The sequence below is a fragment of the Maylandia zebra genome, linkage group LG7, assembly GCF_041146795.1.
Source record: "Maylandia zebra isolate NMK-2024a linkage group LG7, Mzebra_GT3a, whole genome shotgun sequence".
NCBI lineage: Eukaryota > Metazoa > Chordata > Actinopteri > Cichliformes > Cichlidae > Maylandia > Maylandia zebra.
Window position 1 is genome coordinate 14,602,433 of NC_135173.1, and position 14,723 is coordinate 14,617,155.

Here is a 14,723-nt window from a genome sequence, read left to right on the forward strand (position 1 = left end):
GAGTATGACATCCACCTGCTTTTTATATGTGAAATACTAAGAATTCATACATGCGTCTCTCTCTCTCCTCTCATATATATATATATATATATATATATATATATATATATATATATATATATATATATATATATATATATATATATATATATATATATATATATATATATATATATATATATATATATATATATATATATATATATATATATATATATATATATATATATATATATATAAAAGCAGCTGGATAGCGTAGTGGTTAAACTACACGCCTTTGGAACAGAGGATCGCAAGTTCGATTCCTGCCTGGGGCGTCTGTATCCAGTAAGGGTCCTAAGGCTAGACCCCCTATGCTAAGCAAGCCTACCGCAGACATGAGCGAGACAGATAAATATGAAGGCATGCCGGCTCGGACGTCGCCCGGATCAACAAGGTCCGCGTCAGGTGTTGAGGAACCAGGGCACCCTGACGAAAAGTGGGCTACTGGAACAAGAAGGCATCGGTGGGCAAGGGACGAAAACAGGGCGTTGTTGGAATGCTACTACGCAAGTAACCCCGGCGGAAGGGGCTACATGAATAGGATGAGGGACCTATGGATTCTTCGATACCCAACATCCATAATGACGGCGAAACAACTAGTAGCTCAGTGTTCCAACATTCGAAAGAAGGGACTGCTCTCACAGCTAGAGATTGACGAGGTACAACACAAATGCTACGGCAAGGAGGAGTCAGGACGCCAGGTCAGGGGGGAGATATCATCACCCCCACCCGAGATTGGGTACATAACCCCAAGTGCGATAGGAGAAGGATCGTTGAGTGCGAGAGGAACTGACCTGAAAAATAGGATTATGGCCAAGCTTGAAACCTGGATCCCCCGTAGCCGGTTACCAAGATTACGTGAAGTACCCTCAGAAGGTCTGCTAGTTGATGTTAATGCAGCACTACGGGCAATACCTACAACCACGATTACCGACACTAACAAGCTGATCTACAATACGGCAGCAGTGATCAGTGAGATGCTTGGCTACAAGTTGAACAGCCACAAGGGGCAGTACCCTCCATGGAGAAGGAGGCTAGAGGGCAAGATCAAAGTAGCACGGAGGGAGGTTAGCCAACTAACAGAGTTGCAGAAAGGTGCGACAAATAAGGTGCCTAAGAAATACAGCAAGCTGTCCATACCTGAGGCCTTGGAAACTGCCAAGCAAAGACTCACAGCCTTGGCCAGCCGCTTGAGGAGGTACACCAGAGAGATAGAAGGCAGGAGAATAAACCAGCTGTTCTCCACAGAACTAGCAAAGGTGTACTCTCAGTGGCAAGGGAACAATAAGAGAACAGCACCACCAAGGCTGGAGACGGAGCAATACTGGAAGAGCATATGGGAGAAGGATGCAACCCATAACGGCAATGCTCAGTGGCTAGTGGATCTGAGGGCAGACCACAGCGACCTCCCTGAACAGGGTCCAGTAACCATCACAGTGGCAGATATCCAAGAAAGGGTCTCCAGTATGAAGAGTTGGACAGCACCAGGGCCCGACATGGTTCACGCCTACTGGCTGAAGAAGCTGACTGCACTCCACGAGCGTCTGGCAGCACAAATGAACCAGCTGCTAGTTAACGAGAGACACCCGGAATGGCTAACTGAAGGCCGGACGGTCCTGATCCCCAAGGACCCCAAGAAGGGACCGGTCCCCTCCAACTACCGACCAATAACCTGCCTCAGTACTACATGGAAGCTCCTGTCAGGCATCATATCGGCTAAGATGAACAGGCACATGGGTCAATACATGAGCGGGACACAGAAAGGAATTGGCAAGAATACCAGAGGTGCAAAACACCAGCTACTGGTAGACAGAACAATCAGCCGAGACTGCAAGACCAGACTGACCAACCTGTGCACTGCCTGGATTGATTACAAGAAGGCCTATGACTCAATGCCCCACAGCTGGATACTGGAATGCCTAGAATTGTACAAGATCAATGGGACCCTAAGAGCCTTCATCAGGAACTCAATGGGGATGTGGCGTACAACACTAGAGGCCAACTCCAAGCCCATAGCACAAGTTACCATCAAGTGCGGGATCTACCAAGGAGATGCTCTGTCCCCACTGCTGTTCTGCATAGGCCTGAACCCTCTCAGTGAGATCATTAACAAGACTGGCTACGGATACCGACTACGGAACGGAGCAGTTGTCAGCCACCTCCTGTACATGGATGACATCAAGCTGTATGCCAAGAGTGAACGAGACATCGATTCACTGATCCACACTACCAGGCTATACAGCAATGACATTGGAATGTCGTTCGGACTGGAGAAGTGTAGTCGGATGGTAACAAAGAGAGGGAAGGTAGTCAGAACTGAGGGGATTGAACTACCAGAAGGCAACATTGCAGACATAGAGGACAGTTACAAGTACCTGGGGATCCCGCAGGCAAATGGGAACCATGAAGAGGCCGCTAGAAAGGCTGCAACCACCAAGTACCTGCAGAGGGTCAGGCAAGTCCTGAGGAGTCAGCTGAATGGTAAGAACAAGATCCGGGCCATCAACACATACGCCCTGCCCGTGATCAGGTACCCTGCTGGGGTAATAGGCTGGCCAAAGGAGGAGATAGAAGCCACTGACATAAAGACAAGAAAGCTCCTGACCATGCATGGAGGGTTTCACCCCAAGTCCAGCACCCTGAGGCTGTACGCTAAGCGGAAGGAAGGGGGCCGGGGACTGGTGAGTGTCAGCACCACAGTCCAGGATGAGACAAGGAACATCCAAGAATACATTGGGAAGATGGCCCCAACTGACCGAGTGCTCAGTGAATACCTCAGGCAGCAGAAACCCAAGAAAGAGGAGGGAGACGAGGAACCATCATGGAAGGACAGGCCCCTGCACGGTATGTACCACCGGCAGATAGAGGAGGTGGCTGATATCCAGAAATCCTACCAGTGGCTGGACAAAGCTGGACTGAAAGACAGCACAGAGGCACTAATCATGGCAGCACAAGAACAAGCTCTGAGTACAAGATCCATAGAGGCTGGGGTCTATCACACCAGGCAAGACCCCAGGTGCAGGCTGTGTAAAGATGCCCCAGAGACAATCCAGCACATAACAGCAGGGTGCAAGATGCTAGCAGGCAAGGCATACATGGAACGCCATAACCAAGTGGCCGGCATAGTGTACAGGAACATCTGTGCCGAGTATAACCTAGAAGTCCCGAGGTCAAAATGGGAGATGCCCCCAAGGGTGGTGGAGAATGACCGAGCTAAGATCCTGTGGGACTTCCAGATACAGACGGACAAAATGGTGGTGGCTAACCAACCAACATAGTGGTGGTAGACAAACAGAAGAAGACGGCCGTAGTGATCGATGTAGCGGTTCCGAATGACAGCAATATCAGGAAGAAGGAACACGAGAAGCTGGAGAAATACCAAGGGCTCAGAGAAGAGCTCGAGAGGATGTGGAGGGTGAAGGTAACGGTGGTCCCCGTGGTAATCGGAGCACTAGGTGCGGTGACTCCCAAGCTAGGCGAGTGGCTCCAGCAGATCCCGGGAATAACATCGGAGATCTCTGTCCAGAAGAGCGCAGTCCTGGGAACAGCTAAGATACTGCGCAGGACCCTCAAGCTCCCAGGCCTCTGGTAGAGGACCCGAGCTTGAAGGATAAACCGCCCGCAGGGGCGTGCTGGGTGTTTTTTTTTTATAAAATCACAGTATGCAGCAGACATATGGATGTACAACACATCAAACCTTGAAGCAGATGGGTTACAGCAACTGGGTGCCACTCCTGTCAGCTAGAAAAAAACAATTAAGTTGCCTAATCTGGTAAATGTCCTTTATCAATGTCTCATTCAGATGTTAGGGAGAGAATTTGGTGTAAACAACATGACATTATGGATCCATCCTGCCTTGTTTTAAAACTTCAGGCTGGTTATAATGGTGTGGGGAATATGTTCCTGGCACGCTTTGGGTCTCTTAGTACCAACTGAGTATTATTTAAACATCACAGCCAGCCTGAGTATTGTTGCTGTATTTTTTCCGACCATATCCATTCCGTTATGACCACAGTGTACCCATCTTTAGATGGCTGCTTCCAGCCTGCTGATGCGCAATGTCACAAATTTCAGATTATCTGAACAATGTTGAGTTCACTGTTCTCAATTGGCCTCCACACTCATCAGATCTAGACAGATAAGATAAATAGATTCTATCTATCACACGCATACATACAAAGATACATACCTAACCCCCACCACACACACACACACACACACCTACACACACACACATACACACACACGTCAGGCATTCTCCCAAACGTAATGGAGCAGTGAGCTCTTGGGGAATAATAAATCCTGCTTAATGGGATGGTACAAAAAAATCTTCAGAGGCTGGCAAAGTCAATCTGCATGCTTGGCCAATGAGGCTTGTATGTACAGAAAGTATAAGAGACATGTAAGTGTGTGTGTGTGTGTGTGTGTGTGTGTGTGTGTGTGTGTGTGTGTGTGTGTGTGTGTGTGTGTAAAAGATTATGATTATTGTACTCAGTGAGAACATTTTTCAGTAATGAATATTTAATTCATTTTGGATGTGTGCACGTGTGTGTGTGTGTGTGTGTGCTTGTCAGGTTGTAGCCAAGAATGCTGTCAGCTGTGGTGTGTGCGCCACATTTCATTTGATGGACTCAATATCAGTCAGTTGAAGTCTCTGCACAGTGATTTACACTACACATAAGTCACACGAGTCAGTGTGAGGCATGCAGGGAAAGATCTGAGAGGCGTGCTGTCTGAAGCACGTCCTGAAACATCTCTTTCAGAGCCCGAGCAGCGGCATCCACATGGTTTAATCTTTTCTGTTTAACAGTCACCACTGGGTTTTAAAATTGCACACAACCAACTCGAATTACTAAAGTTAGCATGCAAAGTCCTTCTTAAGTTCTAAATAGCAAGTAATGGACTATTAGTGAAATAAAAAGTTTAACAATTTGTGCTCACTATTTCAACTGTCCAAGACTATAGTTATATATTAAGTTGTTAGAGTTTTGCTTTTGAATGCAAGGCACTACAAATTTTTCCTAACTGCACCCAAATAGTAAACAGAATGACAAGATATATATATCAAAGTTAAGATCATGTGGACCTTTATTGTTAACTGCACAAATTAAATAGGAAGTCGCCCACATTACCTGTTCCACAAAAAATTTCACAATGCCCCCAAGTGGCAGTGTGAAGCTACAACATGTATATGCAGGCCTACAAAGCTGTGTGTGGAACATATATACATAGAGACTACCAGCACGCTACCATGTCGGGACCTTAAGCACAGCTTTTGCATACTTGGCAGTACACAAAATGGCTCCACCATCCACAGGGAACCCGGAGTCATTCACAAAAACAAACCTCTGCGAGCACAGTAGGCCTCAACTGCACTGATGCAAGCACACACTTGCACAGCGGCACGAGGCTCTATAGATCGGTCCGTCTTCTGTCCCCTTGAGAAAAACTGTTGCCTGGGCGCTTTGATCTATCAAAATGAATGAGGCAGTTGGCATCGACTGAAATAAGCAGCAAGGAACCCACTTCAGAATGATAGAGTTAGAATATTTATAGTTCTCCAAAAATGCCTCTTTACATGCTTGTATAATGAGGAATTCAATCGATGTGGACGTCTTTTTAAAAACACGATTCACTTTTTTTGCTTGCTGTTGTTGACGTGCAGCCGTCATCTCAAAGAAAAGTGACTTGTTGAAACACACATGCTCACAAACAAACGTTCAACACTCTGTCTCTAAGATTAATGAAGGGAGAAGTTTCGGGAGCAAAGTAAGGTGACATTTGGAGTGATGTGTCAAGTGAGAGTGAATCTCTGTGTGCTATGCCGATGTTCAATGTAATTCAGTCCCTTGGTCTTTGACAGCAATGCATATCAATGTCCTGCTGCTGTGGGATTGGAGAGAAACCATCTGGCTTAGATGCTCTTCTGAGAATAATGTGTAAATACTGTCGACGTGTGCCAGAGGGAGTCCTCGTGAGAGTGTTTTTCAAGTCAAAATGAAGTTTAACAGCTTCTGGTCTGTTGGTCTTGGTCGGGCTACTCTTTCGTTTTACATCTACAGTTGTTGGGGCAAAACAAGCTGACAAAGCTAAAAGCACAAATCATTTAATTCTGTTTGAGCCACATTACTGTGATTGCAATCCCAAATTCCTAAATCCAATAAAAACAAATCATTGATTTAAATCCATAAAAATGGACAGTTTTAGTGGTCAATTAGCATTTGTAACATCTGATCTGGTGCAGCATAGCATAAAAAAGCCATTCATCAGCCACATTTATCAATTAACCATGTGTATAGCACACACAGCAATAGCTGCTTTGCCATCTGAATACATGAGGGAGGAATATGTTACCTCATGGGCCACGGCTGACCAAACACATTAGATTTGGCTGTTAAGTGTGATAGATTTCTTTTTAGAATGCAAGGGAAGCTTTGCGGTTAACAAACCTGAACTACTTCTTGGACTTTCCAGATACTTATATCGGTGGCATTGATTCTTAGAATCTCTGCACAAGTGGGCGTACATTTTCCACCACGATAGGGGAAAGAAATCTCCAAGAAGGCTGAGGAAAGAAACATTAAAAGCTTCATATGCACATTTCTTCTCCCCGAGCACCAGGAACATATCATTATCTGACTGAATCACATGACATCAATGATAGTGCTTCATTGCACCTAATATTTTACAAGCGATGGCAGTCACGGGTAAATATACCTTACGACATCTATCTTGATCATTCTTTTTATTTGAAAGCTGTTATTACTGTAGCAAACAGTGACCCGGTGTGACAGACTCATCAAGAGGGATTAAATCACAAGAGCTGAAAAATACACGGAAATAAAGGAGGGGAGAAAAAAAAAGGACCAGGTCATTTCTCTGCAACTTCACGAAGAGTCTACTGCTAAACCCAAGAAACTCATAAGAGTCTCTAAAAAACTTTATATAGATTTTATTCAATAAACTGATAATACTCTACAAAGATTTGATTTCCCGTTTTATCTCATACTGTGTGCTTCTTTTTTTACGCTAACATCTAGTATATTTGCTGCAAACTACAACCAATAACAGCAGTAGCATACATCAGAAATCTAAAATGACTAAAGACATACTGTTCGGTCCCATGAGCAGAGCTCCATCTATCTGAATTGCCATTGCAAAAATAAATAAATAAATAAATCTGCTGCTGTCCCTGCTTTATTGAACCTAATATTTTTTGTCCATTTTTTTTATTTACATGGTGGAATTCCTATTGTGAACATTGTTATTTCTCCAAGACAAACCCTACTGACAAAACAAAGTATACACAGTGGTACAGAGAGGACAAATAGATGCATTTCAATATGAAAAGAAGAGAAAGCAAAAGAACAGACAAAACAAGCACAACATTGGGGGGAAAAACAGACAAAAGCAAACATTAACAGGTACAGGGCACTCTTTCAATGCCCTAAACTGTTAAATTAAAAAATAAACAACTGATTCATGACAAGTGATTAGGAGAACATTTTCAAGACCACGTTCCACAAGCACAATGTGCAGGCATTAGAGCAATCACACTAACCAACAGCGGCAATTAATCATTCATCACTCTGGGAAAACAAAGCCTCCCCTCAAAATACTCAAAATCCACACATGACAGAAAGCAAGCATCACTCATTTGCTTTTTCTGTTTTATGTGTGGTCCACATCTACCAGTGTGTCCTTGAGATGAGTCTGAGACACCCCGGGACTCGAGGCAGGTCACAGGGCAGGTCTGGTCTCAGTGGGAATATAGCTTCAGGCCGAGAAAAAGGATGAAATGTTTTCTGGCTACAGCAGGTGGACAACAGCAGGCGAAAACAAAAAAACAAACCAAAAAAACCCAAAAGAAACCAGGCTAGATCTCTCTTCAGCCTTCACCACCACTCCCAGCACAATTTACTGACTTTCTCCCACCTTATCGCCTTCCCTTTTCTGGCAACAAACAGTGCAACTCTTTATTTCCACCACCTGACCCATATACAAAACTGTTTCCTGGTGGGTGCTGCTCCAGAAACAAAGTCCAAGCCTTTGATCCAGCTCCAGATCATTGGCTGAAAGGCTGTCACTTCAGCTTTAGACCACACAGCATCCCACGGCAGCTCTTCATCTCCAAGCCTGGACGGCACACTTTTTCTTTTTTTTATTTTAATCACATTCACAAATCCTTTGTCATATGATGAGCTCATTTTGCCTTCTCACCAGCTATGGAATTGGCTTTTATGTGAACACAAACACCTCAAGTCAAACATAATAGTGGTAAAATAAACAGCAAATAAAGCATGACATTGATTGTGTTGGAGCTGATTTGGTGTTAATGTGTGTATTTCAGCCCACTTGTGCCATAATATGAAGCCTGCATCCATTTGCATAAAGACTTTTACCTAACCGCCTCATCTGTCTGTGCTGAGCGAATGCAGAATTTACAGTGAAAGACAAAAAAAAAACCATGCTGCACCATTTACACGAAGGAAAAAGAGGGCAGATTTAATTTAAAAATTGGCACACATTCCTTATTTCGACAGATGAAAGCTCGTAAATGAAAAAACCTGGAATCATGCCTGGTATGGAAATCTAAAGTTATGAATAATGCCTCTGTCTCAATCATCAAGTCTGTTTTAACAAGGTGGATTAGCCAAGCGCCTGCAGGCTCAAACGCACACACGGCTGCACTCCTAACCAACTAAGAGTGGGACAAGAGTCCCCGAGGGCCCTGAACCTCACACATCCTCCCTGTTGGACCCTCACCAGTCTGTAGGAGTGAGCAGCAGCAGCAGCAAACAGCTCAGGCTTGTCATTTATGCCCATGAATCCACCTCCGATAGGCCACTGCTGCTGCGCAGGCAGCTGATTTACACACAGTTGCTAATCAGCGAATGGCTCTCCTGCTAATGAAAACTCATAGATCTATACAATAGCACTACTGATTTGATTTTATCTGCCATAACTCATTCCTAAATATGCAACGGTTAAATGCAACTGGGAGTGGAGAGTTGAAGTTAAGAATTAGAGGTCAGAAATGTTGATGCAGGAAATGGTGATATGTTGCCATGGCTATTGCTATATTTGCCCTAAGTATAAAAGGCCTTCTGTATCTACATTTCTCTGCTGGCATACATTTCACAAAGGAGAAAATAGACTCTTCCCTCCTGCCTGGCCTCAGTGACACTCCAGCATTTAGTTGATTGCAGGATGAATATGTCTAACTCCACCCTCCCATCCAGCTCTGGGTGCTGAGGAAACCCCAGTAAATAGAAGACCAATACAATGGCTTGTTTCAGCTTGGCACTGATTCATCATCGCACTGAACAAGCCACGGGCATCAGTCTAATCATGATTAAGACCATAACAGAGAGTTTGGTAGACACGGGGGGAGGGGGGGGGGAATGCAACCATCCATCCATCCGCTATATTCATCAGGCAAATCACTTCCACTTCCAGCAAATGAAAATGAATTCATTGTAACTTACCTGTTCCATTGGCTGTGCTTGCTAAGAAGAGAGGATACAAAGCTGAGCAGCTTTGAGGTAGATGGGCATTGTGGCAAAACACACTGAGAGCAAAGTCTTATGGACTAACTGGCTGTGAAGCCATTTAGAAATAAATGGGTCTAAATGGTTAACTGGAAAATTAAAAGAAAAGTGCCCTCACCACTGGAGCAGTCCAGTCCTCCCCATCCGGGCTCGCACTGGCATGTATCGGGAGACACGCAGCGACCGTGGACACACTCCTCTGTGCACAGAGCTAAAATAGACAAAGACATTTCCTCATCAGCACAGTTTATAATTGCATTGGAACACACACACACACACACACACACACGCACACACACACACACACACACACACACACACACACACACACACACACACACACACACACACAGAGTGTAAACCGTCATTAAAGCACTAATAAACAGCATAATGAAAAGCACCAAGATAACAGCTGAAAGAAAATGGCCCATAAAACTGAACACTCAATATCTCCTGAATACCATCAAAGGACTGAATCTTAGCTCTGGCGCTCATATTTAACATCCATCTCAGCTACTTGACAATAGGCTAAACAATTCGTTAGCAGCCAAAGTCCTTGGTCAACACTTGGTTTATCATGTAGCTTTACTTTCCACAATGACTCGCTATCGGCAGGTCGAGGCATGACGGAACAAGCTGTAAATCCTCCCTAATTTGATCAGCCAGTGCTTTGTCATATAGTGATGCTTTAATGTAGCAGGTCCAGGCACTGCAGTGTTTACTAAGTATGCAGTTTTCTTGATCATTCATATTGAACAACACAGCGCCCAATTGATTGGGCTGGCATTAGTATTCTTGCAAGTGTGTTCACAAGAGTTGGATTTTTTTTTTCTTTGAGCTGGAAAATAAAGTGACCCATGTGGATTTATTTTTTCCACAGTGTTTCAAAGTAAGAAGGAAAAGGATGACAAAAATACTTAGCATTAATAACTATATGGCAGCCAAGGTCATCTGGCCAACAGGGTTAAGACAGACAGGCTCTTATCTGAGGAAGGAAACACGACGAGAGAGAAACTCCGCCTGATGGGAATCAGCAGTCCTCTAACATGGCCTGTGGAGGGATAATACGCAATCCAAGGGCGGCAGAGCACACAGTCCATGCCCTTAACTGATCAGAGCTCATCCAACACTCCAAGTTCTGCTTCCTTTGTTCCTTATTTTTTTGTGATGTGGTCAAAAGTGAAAAAGGGACAGGGGATAGCATCTAGCAGTTTTTTTTCTTAACAATATAAGTCCTGTGTTCAACACTATGGCACCCATGCTGCAGGCACAGAGGTCAGGAGGAGCTGGCTGCAGGCCTGAACAGTGCCGCTATAGATTATCACTCAGTCAGGCTTCGATTAAGCTCCACCACCAACTCAAAAGATGCAGCAGGAAAGGAGAAATAGGAGTGAACGCCAGACAGCAACAAGCTGGCGCTAATCGCAGAAATGCTCCCACGGCAAAAATGGTAAACCAGAGATTGAAAGATAATTCAGGGCAGATTTTCTGAACATCACTCTGGCAGAGAACTGTCTAATTACAGTAAGCCAGCAAAAAGAAAAGGGGGAAGAGCTTCAACATTTGTGCTGACGAAGGTAGTGAGATCGACTACCTGTAATCAATGGGCCCACAGTATGCAGAGTATTCAAAGAGAAGAGGAGACGAATTCAATGTCACCACGATGAGTTGATTTCGTTTAGTTTCAATCAGCAAATTCTGATCAGCGAGAACAGGGAAATGCAAATGTGTCACATCCTTTAGAAAAAAAAAGAAATATGGAAATGAAGTTTTGAATATGGGAGAAAGGATAAAGCGCACCCTTCTCCTGAGATCTGAACCGGTGTACTGAAGGGATGGCATAATAAAGTAGGAGGTAGGTCTTTCATTTTAATTGAAATTCATGAATCACTCTGCCTAACTCATGTCTAAGGAATCTGTTGGAAAATTGAGTCTTTCATCTAGATAAAAGGCTAATCTAACTCATTATGCAGAGGTGTTATCAGGACGGGGAACAATGGAGCTAATTGGTGATTGTCATGCAGTGTTAATAAATTTAATATTTTTACCCAGGAAAACCGCAATCTTTTAAAATGTTGGATATTATAAATCTTTACTGTCCCTTCCTGTTGTGGAAAGCTTTCCTGCAGTAACCAAAAGGAAAAAAAGGGTCTACCAGTGCCATTTTTTTGCCAGTGTTTATGATTCTTGTAGTCGTAGTGCTTTGTAGTGGAAAACGCTTGAAACGAGGTGATGCAGCTGATGGTTGAATCATTCTAAGACAGATGCCAGCAGAACCTATCAAACAACTTCCTGCATAACTTCTTTTCCGGGCCTCTGTCTAGCACAGAGACGATTTATTTTAAAACTGTCTTTGAAACATTAAAAAAATGCAACAAAGCCAAAAATGAAAAAGAAATCACAGGCACACGATCCCTTTCTGGAGCCAAATCTCATCATCTTACTGATGGTGAAAGCTCAAATGTGAAACTTATCAAAACCCGACTAATTCTGCAGCGAAGGTCTTTTTTAAAATGGACAGGCAAGAGTCACGCAGGAGTCATCTGGCCTAAATGTTTTGCGAAAAGAGAGACTCAGAGCCCCGCAGAGCCTGTCAGCCTCAGAAGATATTACGAGCTGTTGTCATTAGTGAGCTCATCTTGCTTCCTTTGCACAACTGTAATAATCATGCTTATTAGGTGGGAAATGAGTTCCTCACATCCTCTACATAGACTAGTTACATATTAAGCTAATGACTTACGACAGATCAAAGGTCACAGAAATAATAAACACCTCTCATTGGAAACTTCAAGCACTAATTAGAAAAAAGCAGATCAAAGTTCAGCGTATCACAGAGCGCCTTGACAAAATGTTAAAAAAATAAAAATCACTTCTTACAGACAAAACGAAACACAACAACAAACAAAGAAAAGGCATCTTTCAAGAGTGTCGGAAGCATTAGCATTTTGTGTGTTTCTGTAATGCTTGCTCCACATCCCCAAATTCATTAACTGCCTCTCACTGGAGCTAATGTGAGTGCTGATGTGGTGCCATATGACAAAAAAAAAGAAAGGAGGCAGGATTAAAAGGCAAACCCTCTTGAAGCTTTTCTGACTCTTAATGAAACAGACTTCATGGGGAAAAGCTACACTAAACTAACAATACACAAGGGAGGGATATTTTACATTCAGTAAACAATAAAATGTCTTGAAATAGATGACTTGAGTTAATTTTGGTTCGATTTCCTCTATAATGCTCCCTTTTGTCACTGCATGCAAAACAGCTTGGGGAGTACAAATCTCTTAATCCTAGTAGTGAGAGTGCTAGGATTAAAAGAGAGCAGTCTGCAAAGCCAGCAAAAAGCAAAAACTGCCCTCTTGGCCCCTATCAACTCAATCTCCTCTATTCACCTGACACAGGCCGCAATGGCCTGATACTGTATTATACAAAAAAATAAAGCACGCTTATTGATAAAGACGAGCCAAATTCAAGAGGCGGCATCGCAGTTAGCAGATTCACCTTGTTAACACCCTGAAAAGACTATTAATGAACAAATGTCTCTGTTGTCAGTTAAATGGTTAATGAATACATTATTGATCAGTCTGCTCCTCACTTCTCCAGACTCCCATATAATCACACGGGGTCTCACTCTTTGTTGGCTGACTTCCTGGGGAGCTGTTACCCCGAGGCTAGGAAAGCTTAGACAAGGACAAGCTCAGCTGTGGTCAAAGAGCACACGGTGGGGTTACTATATCAGAAGCTAGCTTATGTTGCAAAAGATGATGAAAACTATTATTGAAGACCAATTTTAATTAAATTCTTTTTTAAGGCAAATGAAATATTCAGTGAGGTCAGCGTAACAAATACTGTGAACAGCTTGCAAAAGTGTTCAGTTGAATGCGTGCGAGTGAAATTATACATTGAAGCTATTGAATTGACAGTGAATGACTGTTTTAAGCGCACTGTTACAACCTAATTTTCAAGGCCCTTGCTCTTTTAAGTTATTGAAGTCTGTTGTGGTTTTATGGTGGGTGCTATACATCCTTGGTCTGTAACCAGTATGCTCTCGGCTCGTTAATTTTTCTCATTGTTATACAACTTCAATTAAGCTACTCTAACAGAAAGAGCAAAGCAGGGAGCAGACCATGTTGTAAAACAGTGAGTGACCTTATTAAATCATGCTCAGTCATTTTAAATTGACTTAATCCGCATATTATACATGGTGGCACGCTAGCAAAGAAGGCAAGAGTGGACTGCTATTGAGGGATCAGACAGGAGACTTGGGCAGCAGCGGCCTGTATAGAAGTTGCGTCTTTACTTGCAAGCCACTCAGACTAAAAATCAATCCTAATATTTTATTTTCTTAAAATCTCCTGCAGATACAACCTGAAATGTCGTGAGCAAAGACTTAGGAATTAAAAAAAGGTGCACTCACGAACACACAAGTCTCCGCTTTCAAAGTAACCAGGGCAACACTGCGAGCGGCGCCTATACATGGTCCTCACTCCCCGCCGGTAAGCTGTCTTATAGCTGATCCTGAAAAAGCAGACACACAGGGACAGCTACGTGAGGTAAAGAGTGATCCTTTCTGAAGGACAGGAAACAAACAAACTCGAAACAGTAACTTAATGTTTTGTTGTTATTTGTCATTTTATCAAAGTACGCACAGAAAAATCATTCTTAAGTGGAATTTTACCCCCAAATAAAAATCCGCTTGTAGGAGGTCTCTGTTTACTCATTTAGTTGATGGAGCTATCAACCTTGATGAAGCAATTAAAACATAACGTCTTCAAAACAACACAATTACAGTCACTGGCATCCTCTGGGGGTACAGTAAAGGTCGTGCTACTTATAACAAAAACAAAAAAACAAGTAAAATATAATAAGGAAACAAATTCTGAGACCTACAAACTCACCTGTGCTTTGTGCATTTAAACCAGTTGAGGATGTCTGTGCATCTAGTGTAATAGATCTGGTCGAATGGGTGAGCATAGGATTCCTGGACAGTCACCGCATAGCTGAAAGACAAATGTTTAAGGACACCAGTTGCAGAAAAAAGGACTGTACCATACTTTCTTGTACTCTGGCTTATTATTTCTACCCCTTTAAATTGTGGTAGAGATTTAAAATGTATTCTCCTCTAAATTTTAG

At 43.1% G+C, this 14,723-nt stretch overlaps 1 protein-coding gene across 9 annotated transcripts in view; it reads right to left on the reverse strand.

The window, feature by feature from the left end:
- The window catches only part of megf11 (multiple EGF-like-domains 11), an 84,823-nt gene that overhangs the window by 49,175 nt on the left and 20,925 nt on the right, over positions 1 to 14,723 (reverse strand). For 6 of the 9 annotated variants that reach the window (XM_023152479.3, XM_014407881.3, XM_023152480.3 and 3 more), the window contains 4 exons: positions 14,489 to 14,590; positions 14,008 to 14,108; positions 9,712 to 9,804; positions 9,531 to 9,551 (listed from right to left, as the gene is read on the reverse strand). In XM_023152479.3, coding sequence (XP_023008247.1) covers positions 9,531 to 9,551; positions 9,712 to 9,804; positions 14,008 to 14,108; positions 14,489 to 14,590 — 317 coding nt within the window. The remainder of the gene's footprint in view (positions 1 to 9,530; positions 9,552 to 9,711; positions 9,805 to 14,007; positions 14,109 to 14,488; positions 14,591 to 14,723) is intronic. The other 3 variants (XM_012919580.3, XM_012919579.3, XM_004553082.3) reach the window with 1 other exon arrangement.